Genomic DNA, 17173 nt, shown 5'->3' with positions numbered 1-17173 from the left:
GATTCTTGCCTGAGTCTATTATTAACATTGTTGGCTGCAAAATGAAAGTTTTAAGATTTTAAGCAATAGAGAATTACAAACAGAATTGCATTTTGGAGAAAGCAATGTTTGCAGTTTTGTGGAAAACAGATTGGAGGGAGCTATGCTGGAGGCAGGGGGACAGTCAGTCTGCCTCCATTCAGATGTGACCCGCTCACAGTGCAGTGGCTGCTGTGCTGGGGCTGGAGAGAAGGTCGAGGAGTTTGCATCTCGCTCTCCTGTTACTTCAGAAATCGTTGCATAGAATACACATATTTAACGATTTAGACAGAATTCCTTTTATATATATGTTTATTTAAATGAATCAGGAGTTATTGGTATAACTAAAACTTTGAAAACATTTGAAAAATTGTATATGGTTAGATAAGTTGAGTTTTAAAACCATAACTGTCACTGTATCAGATTGTCAAGAAAACTTTTTAAAACTAAGATTTGGGGGCTGGCCCGGTGGCGCAGTAGTTATGTTCATGCGCTCTGGTCCAGCAGCCTGGTGTTTGCAGGTTGGGATCCCGGCGCAGATCTATGCACCGCTCATCAAGCCATGCTGTGGCAGCGTCCCACATGCAAAGTAGAGGAAGATGGCCACAGATATTAGCTCAGGACCAATCTTCCTCAGATTGGCAACGGATGTTACCTCAGGGCTAATATTCCTCACACACACAAAATAAAATAAATAAAAAAAAACTAAGATTTGGTCAATCTCCCTCTTTCGTTTTAATTTTTTATGGCAGTGTACACCAGCTAGTGTTCCAGAAGTCCAACAAGAAAATGTGATCAGCACTCAAGACCTAACAGGTATGATAGTAGCTTCAATAAAGAACCTCGTAGTGTGGTTTTTACCTTCCATTTGACTGTGGAAAAACAAAACAATTTTTTTAGTCTATGATGGCCTTAAATTAAAAACAAAAACTTGAAATATTTTGTGTATTTCAGAATTATAAATTCTCTCCATAGTGAGTCATCTTTATCCTTTATGAAATAACTTTTTATTTTTTATAGACTCTTTAGAGATGAAATAAATTAATGATTTTCTGTTGTTTCATGATTCATCTTTTCATTACTAACTTTTAACCTTTGATAGTGAATCTGGTTGCTAACGTACATCAAAATGATGAGGATGAACAAGCGTTCATTTTAACTCTGGTGGAAATTCCAACCAGTGCAGTAGAAGAATTTACTGATACCGCCGCACAGTTAACGCCAAGCCCTCTACTGCCAGCGCCCATATTGGTCAAATCAGTGAGCACAGAAGAAAGGGGCGACACGAGGTAACGAATGAGCTCAACTGTTTTTGCTGAGAGAAAGGGTGCTTTATGCCTCAGATAGTGTTGATTGAACAAGCCAGTCACTAACGCTGTTCATAATTGTCCTGGAGCTCTTGTTTAGTAATTATATGGTAAATTAGAGAAGAAATCGTTGATTTTATATCTGATAAAGATACCATTTAAATGTATAATATAATACTTTTGTAGGAAACTTGTTTGGTATTTTGTTTTTCAAGCTTCAGTGCATGGTTGTGTGTCCTAGTTGTTAGTTCAGTTCTCTGTGTGAACCACCACCGCAGTATGACAGCTGACAGATGGGTGGGTGGTTCCACGACCAGGAAACAGACCTGGGCTGTGGCGGTAAGAGCGCCAAATCTTAACCAGTAGACCACTAGGGCTGGCTCCTTGTTTGGTATTTTAAGTGTTTTGAAAGCTAAAAGAATTTAGCAATCTGGATCATAAAATGGCTTCTATTAAAGGTGTGGTTAGTTTATAAACATACATATTTTAAATTCTGAAATAAATAAGCATTTGAAGAAAGTTGCAAAAATAATACAGAGAGATAACATTTCTGTATATTCTTACTATTCTTAATTCTTTACTGTGGAATTGTTAAGTTGTATTGTAACAGTCATTGGCTAAGATACTTAATTAAGTCTTTCTAGTAGCATTAGATATCGAAACCTTTTATATTAGGAAGAGACATTTTAGATTAAAATTTTAACTTTACAGGCAAAGAAAACACTATTTTTATACCTTAGATTTAATTCAGTATTATGTAATTTAGGTTGTAAGCCTTTAAGTTTGAATGGAGCTCAAAACTCTCATTTTTGTGGCCATGGCCAAGTGTATATTAGTTACTTTTAAGTTTTTTGGCAGTTTTTGTTGGGAGAGCTCAGCCTTTCACCTCATTAAGTAATTCTGATTCACTGGTTTAATATGTATGTGTTTTCTGTGCAGTATGAGTTTTCCAGTAACTTCAATTGGTCAGAACGCCATGTGTTTATCAAATTCTGGAAGAGACAATTCTGAAAAACCTCCTGCTAATTTGGATCTTATATCTAGGAAGAGACTTCATTGTAGGCTTGATGAAAGTGACCATGTTCCTCCTGCCAAAAAAAATTCACTCACTTCAAGAGACAGTTTTCAAAAATATACCTCCGAGGTAAGATAAGAGTCATTAAGCAAGTAAGTTAGTCGTATTACAACAGATCTATTTCTGTTTTTTCCTTTAGGCTCTTTGTATAAATATAGTTCTAAAACTTTTCACCATAAACAATCCAGGTAAAACCGATTCTGGATTATCACTTCCATCCAGTTCTAGATAAACATTGATGGACATTAATCAGGAAACCCATTTCCAGCTCTGTGTCCTTGGCTAATTAAGTCTGAAAGCATCATGCAGATTTGGATCTTGGCTGTACCACTTAACTGCTGTGAGACCTTAGGCAAGATGGTTCACTTCTCTGATGGAGTTTCCATTGTGTAAAATGATAATAGTCATATCCTCACCACCATTGTCATAATGGTTAATGTTTCCCGTTGCTCTTAGGAGTAACACCAGAACCTCCAAGGCCCTGTGTTTGTCTGGCCCATTGCTCTCTAGTCTCATCTTGTGCTGGTCTCTGCCTCACTCTCTAGCCGTGTTGGCCATCTTTCAGTTTCTCGAATGCACTGATACTCCTTCATGTGCCGGTGCATTTTTTGCTGTCTCTTCTTGATGGAACATTCCCTTTCAAAACATACAGATTTCTTTAGTTCAATCATCATATCTCAGGGAAGCCTGACGCTGCTGTGCAGATTCCATCATGCGTCACTGTGCTGTAGGTTTCTTAGCACCCTCTTGTTTTTGCTTCCGGTACTTTTCATAATGTACTACGCTACGTAACTACACTATGGAGAAGCTGATTTAGAATCTAGATTCTCAAAGGGACGGTTGAAGACCCTTAGTCCTTAGATGATAGCAGACAACAGAGGCAGGGTATCTTCGTATATCTGATAGGTGAAAAGTGGTATCCCAGAATTGTTTTAACTTCTGTTACGATGAGTAAAGTTGAACATCTTTTCATATGCCTAAGAAAGCCATTTGTATTTCCTTTCCTGTGAAATGACTTTCTATATTCTTTAGCCATTTTCAGTTGGGTTGTTGATCTTTTTCTTATAGATTTAGGAGAACTCTCTCTTATGTATGTCTGTGATATGAGTTGCAAATATTTTTTCCCAGTTTGTTGTCTTTTGATTTTACTTTTTATGGTTTTCTCATGCAGACTTTATTTGGTTAACTTTTTAATATGAAAAATTTCAAACATTTAAAACAGTAGACAGACTAGTATAATGTATCCCTATGTACTAGTCACCCAGTTTCAATAATTTATCAGGGCCAGCCCTGGTGGCCTGGTGGTTAAGTTGAGCGCACTCTGCTTTGGCGGCCCAGGTGCAGTTTCTGGGCACGAACCTACACCGCTGGTCAGTGGCCATGCTATAGTGGCGGCCCACATACACAATAGAGGAAGATTTGCCACAGATGTTAGCTCAGAGTGCATCTTCCTCAAGCAAAAAGAGGAGGATTGGTGATGGATGTTAGCTCAGGGCCAATGTTCCTCAGCAAAATAAAGAAAGAAAGAAATAATTTATCAGCATTCCATGCAGACATTGTTTTTTTTTTAAAGTATATTTAATGACATGAAAAAATCATAGTACGTTACTGTATGTAAAATTAGGTCACCAGTTTATAACATGCCATTTAAAAAATGATAGAGGTACATTGGTGTGACTAAATATATAAAGAAAGTATAATGTCTGTCGAGCTTATTTGTGATTTTTATTTTCTAAACTGTGTTTTCAGCATTTTAACAATAAAAAATTGCTTATAAAAAGTCAAAGTTATAGTTTTAAAATTCTAGACTGCACACGTAACTGCAGACATTTATGCGTGTGTGTAATCAGATTTATCAGACTTTTTATGTATATAACATACTCTGGAGAGTATGTTATACATTGAAAGTCTACCTTGAGATTAAACATAAATTCTTCTAGTTAATATTACTGATTTGTTTAGAGTTTATTTAAACAATAAACTTTATTTAGAGTTTATTTATTGTTAGGAAGAGTGGAATCAACTTACTCTTCCCCAGATGCCTACGCAGTTGTGTCAGCACCATTTATTGAATAATTCATCCTTTCTCCATTGATTTAAAATTCCACTTTTAAACAGTTATTAAATTCCCATATTATTTGGGTATATTCCTGAACATTCTTTTCTTCTGCCGTGATTCACCTGTTTATTCCAGGGCCAGTATCACACTGTTTTCATTATTGTTGCTTTTAAGTGCTTTAATATCTTGAGAGGATAGCCTGTCTCTCCCCTCCATACAATTTTTTTCTTTTTTCAAGTTTCTCCTAGTTGGTTATATGTTTTAAAGTTTATATTAATTTTAGAATTAGTTTGTGCAGAGCTTTTAAAAACAATCCTATTGGTACTTGTATTAGGATCATATTAACTTGACAGATTAACAAGGGGAAAATTGATGTCATAATTGTGATGTTGGATCTTCCTATCCAAAAACATGGTATGTCTTTCCATTTGTTTAAGTCTTTTGTGTCTCTCAATGGTATTTTGAGCTCTTCTTTATATCAATTCTGGTACGTTTCTTTTTTTTTTTTTTTTTTTTTTTTGTGAGGGAGATCAGCCCTGAGCTAACATCGGTGCTAATCCTCCTCTTTTTGCTGAGGAAGACCGGCTCTGAGCTAACATCTATTGCCAGTCCTCCTCCTTTTTTTCTTCCCCAAAGCCCCAGTAGGTAGTTGTGTGTCATAGTTGCACATCCTTCTAGTTGCTGTACGTGGGACGCGGCCTCAGCATGGCTGGAGAAGCGGTGCGTCAGTGCGCGCCCGGGATCTGAACCTGGGCCAACAGCAGCAGAGCAGGCGCACTTAACCACTAACCCACCAGGCCTGCCCCTGGTACGTTTCTTATTAGGGTATCCCTAAGAATTTTATCTTTTTTGTTCCTATTGTCATTGAATTCTTTTCTATCTAGAGGGCTTACTGGATTCCCCTCATTGTATGTAGTAATTTTTCAGTTGATTCTCTTGCGTTTTCTTTCTTTCTTTTTTTTTTTGTGAGGAAGATCAGCCCTGAGATAACATCCATACCAGTCCTCCTCTTTTTTTTTTGCTGAGGAAGACTGGCCGTGGGCTAACATCTGTGCCCATCTTCCTCCACTTTATATGGGACGCCGCCTCAGCATGGCTGGACAAGCGGTGCATTGGTGCGCGCCTGGGATCCAAACCCGGGCTGGCCGCCAGCAGCAGAGCGCGCGCACTTAACCGCTATACCACGGGGCCGGCCCCGTCTCTTGCATTTTCTAAGTAAACAATATCATCTGCAAATATAATTTTAATTCTTCTCATATGCTTTTTATATCTTTAATTTTTTTCTCTTTTCTAATTGTATTGGCTAATGTAACTCAAAAAAAAAAGTCAGAAAATAGTCCTAACAGTGGGTATCTTTTTCTTACTCCTGACTTTACTGGGAATACTTCTAGGGTTTATGAAGTGGGATGCTGGCTTTTGGATTACGATAGTTATATATATGTATATGTATATATACATATATATATATATTTTTTTTTTTTTTTTTTTGCGAGGAAGATTAGCCCTGAGCTAACATCTGTCGCCAATCCTCCTCTTTTTGCTGAGGAAGACTGGCCCTGGGCTAACATCCGTGCCCATCTTCCTCCACTTTATGTGGGGCGCCACCACAGTGTGGCTTGACAAGTGGTACGTCAGTGTGCGCCTGGGATCTGAACCCTGGGCTGCCGCAGTGGAGTGCCCACACTTAACTGCTATGCCACCTGGCTGGCCCCTGCAATAGTTATATTTTATGGTGTTAAGAAAATGTCTGTCTATTCAATTAAGAGTTTTTTTTTCAAGAATGAATATTATTGGACACTTTTCCCACAAATAGAGAGATAATATTATTTTTCTCCTCAGATCTGTTGAATTATGTTAGTAGATTTCATAATATTGAACTGTCTCTGCATTCCTGAAATAAACTGTACCTGATCATGATGTATTAGTCTTTTGATGTGCTGCTGAATTACGCTTGTAATGTTTCATTTGATGTTTTGCACTGATGTGAGACTGTTAGTTGATATCAAGTTATGCTTGATTTGTAAAAAGCTTTCCCTCCTCCTGTTTTTATGGAAGCTTTCCCTTGCTCCTGTGCTCTGGAGCAGTTTGAATAACAGTAGCAATGTCTTTTCTATGAATGTTTGGTATAATTCCCATAAGACGTGTCTGACCCTAGAGCTTTCTATGGCTACATGCTTTCTTTATTTAAAAAAGAAAGAAGGAAATAAAATTAATTTTATTTGATAAATGGATTTCTAAATTTTTTTATAAATTTTCTTAAAACAGGTGTGTTCAAAGGAATTAATTAATGTTTTTGAGGAAACAGGTGAGTGAAATAAATTTTAATGTGATTGCACTTTGCTAAGTACCCCAGCTTATTTTTGATGCATCTTGTTCAAATTTGGGATTGAAGCAGAATCTTGCCACTTTTCTCTAAGAATCATGCTTTTATTATTAGAAGTTTTCTTCCTTGCTGAGATCTTGGATTTGGCTCTTTGGTAGCCATGAGAAGCTACTTTTATCCTGTAATTATGAGAAAACCACATGGCTACATAATTTCCTGTAAGAGCTCAGCAGCTATATTTTAGGAATTAGAAAGCTGAGGATAAAGGAGTTTTTATAGGTCCTTAGCTCTACCCTGAGATTAACAGTGATCGCTCTTTCATCTTGCTAGTTCAAGAATTATTTATGGAGAAAGATATTCTAGGTCAAAATATATTGATACAACTAGTTTCTATCTGAATGCAGAAGCTGTTACCATAGCTTCTAACCGTTTACAGTGTTCCTAGTAGTCCAGGTAACTACTAATGTATAGTTTCGCTTACTCTTATTAGTGTGGGTTTATGAAAGAATGTCATGAGTTTTTTCCTTTAAATATTGCAGTTCAATAGGATGTATTAATTTCAATATATGTGCTTACCATTTGTTTTCTTTTTTTGAAGGGGAGCCTTCCGGGGGACAAGATGTCTTCCCTCCCTCAGGAAGCACACATACAACTCCAGAACCTCAGAAAGAGCAACTTGAACCAGCTTTTCAGAGTCTAGAATCTAGATCTCTTGATAAAATAACAGACACACATATTGAAAAGAATACCCCTCAGTTACCTCAGGCTGAGATGATTGTGTCTGATAAGGAAGAAAGAACTTGTGCTGCTTCTAATTCTGAACAAATGGACAGCATCACATCATCTTCAAAAACCCGACTCTCCAGGTACCATGAGAAAATCTTGGTTTTCTCTGTAGTGATACATTTCTCTGTAGTGATAAATATAACCTACTCGGAACAGATGTAACAAGTGTGTAAAGACTAAGTCCAGTGCTATGGATGGTGTTTATAAACCTGTTGCTGTCAGTAATGCAGAGGAAGGCGTTTCATCAAAGGAAATACAGTGATGCCAAGCACTGTTGTAGGACTCTCAGACAAATATACATTCCATATCATAAGAGCTTAACTGGAAGTGCTGAAACTTCGAATTTTTGGATAGAAAATCTTTAGAATTTAGTATTGCACACTGTCTTTTCCAGATTGTCTGTGGTTATTATTTTGATCGTTATTTATTCAACCATACAGTAGCTGCCAGTGCAGATGTAGATGGTCTGAGACATAGGGCTGACTTCAGAAGTAGCTCGAGAGGTTGTTTTATTCACATCACAATGTGTGCATTTTCTCCCTTGTGGCACACCAAAGAGGTCAACCCGGGCTTTCTTCCCATAAGAGAAAGTGTGGAATTTAAGCTCCAAGCCCACTTCTCCCACCTTGTTCTCATGCTCTAGAAGCGCGCCTTCTGGGTTGTGGTTAATTATTGGCTTGTCAGCAGCATTCAAATCATTAACACAGTGTTGGTGAGTTGAAGAATAGAGGACATGCACCAGCCTCCACCAAGAGAAAGGGGGAAAATGGGTGTGTGTAGCTTGAAACTGCGTAGTTAGTGAATCTGTTTTGTTATGTAGACCCCAGACAGCAAAGCTCAGCAGTAACTTTTCTGGCCTTAGAGATGTGTTGAAAATAGAATGAGGGAAGCGTCATGGGGGTTTGGGTGAAAACTGGTTGAAAAGCAGTGTTCTAATTTGTAAAAGATCACATAGTATATATTTTAGGCGTTGTGGCCCACATGGTCTCGGTTGCGGCTATTCAACTCTGCTTCTGTAGTGCAAAAGCAACCATCTATGTAAACTGTGAGCGAGGCTGTGTGCCAGCAAATTTGTTTATGGAACCAGGCGGTGGACTGCATTTGGCCATGGACCGTCATTTGATGCTGCCCTAGAGCCTTGCTACTCAGAGTGTGGTCCTGGGACCGGCAGCATGAACATCATGTGGGAACTCGTTAAAATACAGAACTCAGGTGCCATCCCCACCAACTTGGTTAGAACTTTCATTTTAGTAAGATCCCCAGGTGATTTGTATGCACTCGCAAGCTTGAGAAGAACTGCTCTAGAGTAAGCTTTGACCTTTGTCACAAATATATGTCATGGCATAGTGGTGTTAGTACTTAGTGGGTGTGTTGATACCACTAATGTGGCATCACATGTGCTGTTACAGCATTACTGGAAAGAAGTTGGTGTTAAGAATGTGTCTTCCGGGCCGGCCCTGTGGCTTGGTGGTTAAGTGCGCGCGCTGTGATGCTGGTGGCCCGGGTTTGGATCCCGGGTGCGCATCGAGGCACCACTTCTCCGTTCATCCTGAGGCCGAGTCCCACATACAGCAACTAGAAGGATGTGCAGCTACGACATACAACTATCCACTGGGGCTTTGGGGGGAAAAATAAAATAAATAAAATCTTTAAAAAAAAAAAAAAAAAAGAATGTGTCTTCCTGGGTATTCTTGAGTGTCTTTTTGTTTGTATTTCTAGACCTGGCAGAAGACCCCTGGGATTTTTGTCTTTAATATGTTCAAAGAATAGTTTGGAGTCTGATGAACCTACTCAGGTTCATAGTAAGAAACGCCTAAAACCTGTTATACCTGTGTCAAGAGAGAAATTGAGAAGGTCGAATCCACTCAGTGAAAGCCAGAAAAAACTTCAGGAGTCCTCTGCTCTGCCTCCATCCCCCAGTGTTGTCAGTGCTCCATCTGAGAGTGTCGGCAGTTCAGCCGCTCAGGTACGTGGTGACTGCTGCGTTTTACTGTTTGTATAGAATGGGCTGGATATCAGGCTCAACTAGGAAGAGCATGGCAGTTGTTTTCATTATTACTGCAGAGCAACTCCTACCCGTCTCCTCCCCCTCATACCCACTATACTGGGAGGAGATACGGTGTGGAATGAGGAAATGATGCTGTTCAGTACAGAGCCAGTGAACTAGCCGTGAATGGACACTCAATTGCTGTTCTTTTCATGCGAAGACCCTCTGACCTGTGGAAGCAAAACAAAGCAGTGCTTGCCTTTTATTTGCTTCAGGAGGTGTGTCCTGACACCCACAAGGATTCAAGGAATGGTGAAATTGGAATTGTTTGCATGTTTCACTTCTCTGTGTTCTGAAGCTATCCACATGGCAAGTACTGGGATGGAAAAATTTGTGAACCTGGATCACAGGCTTTGGCACAGTATTGGGGTGACTTAAGATCTCAACAGAGGAAAGACTGGTGACCATCTATTGGACAGCTTGAGCTCAAAGGAAGGAGTACTTTGTAAAGAACAGCTTTAAATTCTTTTAAATTTTATATTACTTCCTAGAGTAGTTTTCTGGGACCAGGGTCTTACGAGTCTGTATTAGAATTGCCAGATGACTGTGGGGAGCAGTTACGGTCCCAGTGGTGTGGCGAGGCCAGTTCGCTCACACCTTTGCCAGCCTGAGGGAGTGACTCTTCAAAGAAATGTTTTTCTTATTTAACATAATGGTAGAGGGATGGAATTGTCATCCATTCGTTTAATTTGCATTTCTTTAGTTACTAACTTGGTTTTTTCCCATATATTTACTAGATTTTCTGTTTTTTTTTTTTTTTCTTTCTTTGGTTCCTATCTTTTGCTGATTTATAGCTTTCGGGATCTTGGTGATTTTCTTACAAATTTGCGTGAGATCTTTTTGTATGTAAAAAAGCCATATACCTTTTAGCTCTTTGCTGCCAATAGTTTTTTCCAAGTTTATTTACTTTTTAAAATTTCGGATATACATCAGTTTTAAATGCTTAGTCAAATTCATTACTTTTTTCTTTGCAATTTCTTAAATTGCTTTTATATTAGGAAATTTTTCTCCAGAGGTATAAAATTTTCAGTAATCAGTTTTAAAACTTTAACTCTATTCATGGTTATTGACTTTGATATACAGTGTGAAGGGAGAATCTAAACTAAATGTTATTCTCAAATTGCTCTTTATTTTTTGTAGAAGTAGTATATTCTGTGTTTTAAAATTTATAATCTACAAAAACGAGAGTACAGTAAAAAGTTTCCCACATCCATCCTTTAGCTACCTAGTTTTCCTTCCCACAGATATATGGTATTATCAGTTTGGGGTTTACTTTTCCAGAGATATTTACATATACACAAATATAAACATTTTTCTTCTTTTTTCGGAAATAATAGCACGCTATTTTCTTCCTTGCTTTTTTCACCTAACAGTATGTCTTGGAGATCTTTGCAAAACCACAGATAAAGATCTTCCTCCTTCTCCCTCTCGCTCTCTCTCTTTTTAATTTAAATTAAGCTTTTTATTTTGAGATAATTGTAGATTCACATGTAGTTGTAAAAAAGCAATACAGAGAGATCCCATGTCCCATTTATCCAGTTTTCCCCAGTGGTGACATCTTGTAAAACGATGGTCCAATGTCACAACCAGGATATTGACATTGCAACAGTCAAGATACAGAACATTCCATCACTGCAGGAATCCTTCTACAGACACACCCTCTTCCCTCCCACCCCCACGCTCTTAACTTCTGTCAGCCTATTCTCCATTAAATTTGTCATTCCAAGAATGTCATGTCACTGGAATCTTATATACAGTGTGTGAGTGGAATCCTACATTTGGAATTGGCTTCTTTTCTCTCAACGTGATTCCCTAGAGAAGTCATCCAGATGCTTCTGTGTGTCAATAGTTTGTTCCTTTTTATTGCTGAATGGTATTCTATAGTATGGGTGTGCCAGTTTTGTTTATCCGTTTACCCACTGAAGGACATCTGGGTTGTTTTCAGTTTTGGGCTATTATGAATGAACATTTGTATACTGGTTTTTGTGTGGACATAGTTTCCATTTTTTAGGAATAAGTGCCCAGCAGTGCCCTCCGTGTTTTTACTGACTATGTGATATTCCATTGGTTGGACATACCATAGAGTGATGCTGGTCTCACACACTGGTAGGCATTTAGGTTATTTCAAACAGTGTGGTAATAGATAACTTATGAATGGGCCATTTTGCACATTTATCTATAGGTTAAATTCCTAGAAAGAGAATTGCTGGACAGAAGGAATGATCATTCTGTTGACCATCAGTGCCTCATTGTCCTCTGCAGGGACTATGTTACTCTCTATTCTGATAAGCAGTGTAGGAGAGGGATTTTCTTCACACTGCCATGTGATCAAATGTTTCTGCTTTTGACATTCTTCATAGATTTAATGAGCGCATATGAGTGAGATTGAGCATGTCTTCGTGTATTTGATTCATTTATACTTTTCTGTGAACCATCTGTTCATATCATTTGACTTTTTAAAAATATGAGGTTATTTCATATTGATTTTCATATTGATTTGCAGAAGCTCTTATTTTTTTTTACTTTTTTTTTTTTTGTGAGGAAGATCAGCCCTGAGCTAACATCCCATGCCAATCCTCCTCTTTTTGCTGAGGAAGATTGGCCCTGGGCTAACATCCGTGTCTGTCTTCCTCTACTTTATATGGGACGCCGCTACACCATGGCCTGACAAGCAGTGTGTCCATCCACGCCCCGGATCTGAACCTGCGAACCCCGGGCCTCTGAAGTGGAGCACGTGAACTTAACCAGTATACCACTGGGCTGGCCCCTAGAAGCTCTTATATTAAAGAAAACCTTTTGTGATATAGGTTACAAATATTTTTTTTCTTTATCTCATTTGTCTTTTGATTTTGTGTATGGTAGTGTTTGCAATGCAGACATTTTTTATGTTTACGTAGATAAATTTATCAATCTTTTCTTGTATGGCTTCTAGCTTTTAAATTCTCTCTCCTCCACTCCAGGATTATGAAAGTTTTTTCCCATGGCATTTTATAGTAGATACTTTTAAAATGTTTTTACATTTAAATCTTTTGATCATCTAGAATTTATTTTGGTGAGGAATAGATCTGACTTTTTTTTCCTAAGATGTTTATACAGTTGTCCAATATCATTTATTGAATAATCCAATTTTTCTCATTTTTTTTGGAGATATCATTTTTATCAGATACTAAATTCCCATGCATATGTGTTGGGGATCCTTCTAATCTTCTGTGTCATTGATGTGTCTTTTCCTGTGCCAATACCATGCTGTCTCAAGTTTTTATAGATTTATCACTATGCTGATTTCTGATAGGATTGCTTTGATTTGGTATGTTTCCTTTGGGTACTGTTCTGTTTCATCGGTCTGTCTGTTCTTATGCTGGTCATGAAAATGTTTTCATCATAGATTTAATAATGCTATGTGTTTCTATATTAAAATCTTTTCATGGAGATTAGGGTGAAGTAATGGAGCATGTGTGCACTGTAATTAACCTGATCATGTTTAGTGTTGTGCATTTGTTGGTTCCAATTTTGTTGTTATAACTAATGCTGCAAAGTTTGTCTTATTCATAAAATTTTCACTATGTTTATAATTATTTCCTTAATATAACAGCATAGAAATGGAATTATTGGGTCAGTGAGTATGAATGTATTTAAAGTTATTAATATTTATTACTATATTGCTTTTCAAATATCAATTTAGACTACCACTACCAATAGATAAGTGTTATATGACATACTTATTTTATTACTTTTTCAGGTTTCTTGTGATCACCCCTTGCCCAAAGAAGAATGTAAAAGTGGCCAAAGCCGGGCACCTGAAGGGGAGCCAACCACAGTCTCTGAGTATTTCTTTAGTGACATCTTCATCGAAGTGGATGAAACAGAATAAAAGTCTTTTTTTTAAAGTCTAGGATTCCAAAGTCAGTTATATCAACAAAGCAGTAGATAGAAAAAAGAACCCCTGGCTCTTTTTCTCTAGGTTGATTTTGAATATTTAATGAACTTGATTTGAAGCTTTTATTATCAGTGGAAGACATTGCTGAGATTCCTTTCCTTCTGATTTATTCCACATTCTGGAAACACCAAGCAGTTAAGCCTGCTTTCTCAGACAGAGACAGCAGCTCTTGTTTACATGCTGCCTCTCCGGTGCCGAGCACAGTGGACACTTTGGAGTGTTGTGGATAGTGTCTCTGTGTACATACGCATCACAGTGCCAACGTGTTTGGAGGTGCATTGTCCTTAACAGTTAGCCAACTTCTTCTATGCAGTTTTTCTGTTTGTTTGGGTTTGGTTTTGGATGATGAGGGCCTTTTCCGTAGCCTCTCAGTGCGTGAAAGCAGATTGTGAAACTCCGTGTTAGTGCAGTAAAAGGTAACAACTTCTCTAGTATCAGCTGTTTGACTGACTGAAAAATAGGCATTTTTCTAATTCATGTTGATGTAACATTAGTCCTAATCTGAAGAACTAGTATTTAAACTTATTATTTATAAAGATAAAACATCAAAAAGCTTATTTATTTTTAAATTTTTTATTTAAAAGAATATTCAGTTTTAATTATTTTCACCCCTCAGATTATGGGTAAAGAAGGCATTAACAAATTTATGTTTGTCTCCTTGCCCTCTTTAATTTTAAATATATTTAAAGTGGTGTGTTTGGATAGTGTATATGTTTTGAATACATTTTTTTCTCATTCTTTAGTATATTGACTTTGTACTGTGAATTTTTTGTTTTTATTTCTTGGATAATCTCAGGATTTGTATGGGGAAAAAAAAAACGCTTAACTTCATTTATGAGGCAGATTTCCATACAAAACTCAATGTCCTGTACACACACATACACTCACACACACATTCCTTTTTTTAAAAACCAATTTCTTGATAGTTTTCCCCCTCCATTAAATTCTGCTTAAGGAGCACTTAGGCCTTTAAAGCATAGAACATAATTGTGATGTTAAAAACAAAAAATAAGAAAACAATAAGATTTTATTAAGTCAGTGATCATCATCAACATGAATTGAAGAGTTATTTTTAATTTCAAGATTTTGTGATTTACATATGTAGTTCTGTTATCCACCCAAGCAGATCTTTGGTGGGTCAAATTAGACTTCTCAAAGAGCAGGTTTACTCTCTCTTTGGAAAGCCGCCTGGGTTGGTAATACGTTAGATCAGGAGTCAGAAACGTTTCCTGGGCAGTATCCTCGCATTTGTGGGCCGGAAGGCATCTGTGGCACCTGCTCAGTCCTGCCACTGCGATGTGAGAACAGGCCCAGACAGTAGCTGAGTGATGGGCAGGGCTGGACTGCGCTTTGGTTTGAGCCCAGCAGTGGACAGTAATGTTCTCACCAAGACATCCTTGTCTGTGAGGTAGTGGTGCCTAACAATTAAAACTGTGTGGATTGTATTATGAAATGATCAGTATTTCAATTGGGAAGATATTTTCATGTCTAGATAATTGTGTTTGTATATTGCAAAAAATGGTGGCCGGCTTTCAGTTCATTACTAAAATAGGATGTGGCTCAGCAAGTATAACAGTAACCCTAATTTATTAAAAACAATTGATATTACAGCATTTCTTATTATTCCCCTATAGTGAAATTTACAGTTTAACTTTTTTATCATAAAGGAGGATCTGTAAATCTGAGTGGAAATTCTCTATAGGTATGCATTTATTTATTTTGTGTGATTAATATGTCACAAAAATCATGGTAGTAAATCACATTGCTATTTTAATGCCCTGTTTTTATAAATTTTTTAAAAATCTCATATTCTGAAAAGGTTTCATGTAATTAATGTTAGTTTGGGTGTTAGGCTGCCACAATCAAACTATTATTTTACCCCTTGTGTAATATTTATTTTTTAACTTTGTTAACATCTTTCTCTTGCACATCTACAACAAAATAATTTTATGGAAGATGTAACTTCTTACTATATAAAGAATAATTTTATCTTTGGGCATTCATTGCATTTGAGAATCAAGTCAGCCAGCTAAATTATCTCACTATTGTATCCTTAAAACTAGTCTTGGAAAGAGAAACTTAATCAGTGTATTTACCTGACAAGGTGGAAAGAGCTGTTCACACCTGTGTTTAATCTGATTCACGTGAAGATGATGTTGCGAAGAATTTGCATTTGTATAAATCCTTAAAGGAGATATGATTAAAGGTCTTTATCTTTTCTTGGCTTTTCCTCCTGAACACTTACGTCTTAGCAAGTGATGAACATGAGGATTTACAAGCCTAATTGCTGGTAAAGGATTGAGGCACAGATAAACTCGGAGTGCCCACTGTCGGCCACCGTGCTGTTTGAAATAGAAGTGACCATGCACACTGTCTCGCTTGAGGAAGCCTGACAGAAGAGCAGTGTCTGTCGTTTGCAAATTTTCTTGTTCTAAAGAAAGCAGTTATGTTCTATAGATATAAATTATGTAAATAAAAGTTATTTTATACTATTTCTGTTGTGTCCTTTTCTTTTCAAATGACTTAATAAAGACATTAATGTTTAGTGCACCAAAATGAGTCAGTTTTTCAACTACAGCTTATACTTCCTTTCTTCCATAAAAATATAGTATAACTGGAAGAATTAGTCTTTTTCACTAGGGCATGAGGTGGCCCCTAATCTTTTTTCTTATTTGCATGCTGTGAAGGATATTTTTTTGATTTTGCAGGAATAAAGAAAAGACTTTCCCCCACGTTTGGAACGTGAAGAGTTGCTTACTTTTTTCTTTGTTTGCTCCTTCTGATGAATTTTTAGATACAAGAACTCAATCCCTTCTACTCCTTTTTTCTCTGTCACTTTTTTTCTCTATAGAGGAAGACAAGTGGGAAACTTTCGTCCTGGATATAATATAAACCTGGACGTCTCGAAGTGGGTATTGGCAAAATCTCAATTGGTCAAAAAATTTAGCGGAGAGAAATATCTGTGAAAACTTTCCTAAAGGGTAGTCTAGCCATTTCTTTCAGCAGACAAAATTTTTGTCTGATCATCAAAGAGCTGTGCATGTCAGCTACATTGTTTTGTCTGCTCCTGTTTAAGGACGTTATGTGAAATAGTCCAAAAGCCTAAAGAAATTATTTTTACTGTAATGATTATATCATCCAATATCCTACTTAAGAATATCTATAGAGGATATTTCTCTCTGGCCTCAGTGCCAGGAATAATTGGGCTTCTGTTCCACTGATCTTATTCTTTATATGGGCTATGTGAATCCTTGTGCTGTTTTCTTTTGTGATGGAAAGCTAAATTTGGGGCTAACCTGTAGCAAGGTAAAATACTTCATATTACACACTTTGCTTGCTAAGCTCACTCTGACTTTATCTTTTTACCTTCATTTCCCCCTGCCCAGATTTTTAAAAACCTGTCACTTTTTCAAAACAACAACATACCATTTGTTATGCTGGGCACTGTACTAACCTCTTAATATGCGTTTCCTGTTTTAAAAAATTATTACACATGGCTTAAAAAGGGAAATAGTGCTAGAAGATTTCAAACGAGCTGTTTCTTCTGCTTTTGCTTTTTTTTTTTGCTGAGGAAGATTTGCCCTGAGCTTACATCTGTGCCAGTCTTCCTCTATCTTGTAT

The 17173-nt window shown here is 37.3% G+C and overlaps 1 protein-coding gene across 2 annotated transcripts in view; it reads left to right on the top strand.

Moving 5' to 3' along the window:
* Window positions 1–16044, top strand: part of BDP1 (BDP1 general transcription factor IIIB subunit) — an 87621-nt gene extending 71577 nt beyond the window's left edge. For both annotated transcript variants that reach the window (XM_087430215.1, XM_087430216.1), the window contains exons 33-39: window positions 771–834; window positions 1121–1307; window positions 2265–2469; window positions 6725–6764; window positions 7381–7648; window positions 9288–9534; window positions 13355–16044. In XM_087430215.1, the coding sequence (XP_087286341.1) occupies window positions 771–834; window positions 1121–1307; window positions 2265–2469; window positions 6725–6764; window positions 7381–7648; window positions 9288–9534; window positions 13355–13486 (1143 nt within the window). In that variant the 3' untranslated portion in view covers window positions 13487–16044. The remainder of the gene's footprint in view (window positions 1–770; window positions 835–1120; window positions 1308–2264; window positions 2470–6724; window positions 6765–7380; window positions 7649–9287; window positions 9535–13354) is intronic.
* Window positions 16045–17173: the final 1129 nt, after the last annotated feature.

Source organism: Ceratotherium simum, chromosome 4 (genome assembly GCF_057802395.1).
Source record: "Ceratotherium simum simum isolate JZ-2026a chromosome 4, ASM5780239v1, whole genome shotgun sequence".
In the NCBI taxonomy this organism is placed as follows: domain Eukaryota; kingdom Metazoa; phylum Chordata; class Mammalia; order Perissodactyla; family Rhinocerotidae; genus Ceratotherium; species Ceratotherium simum.
This window is presented reverse-complemented; position numbering and strand designations above follow the sequence as displayed.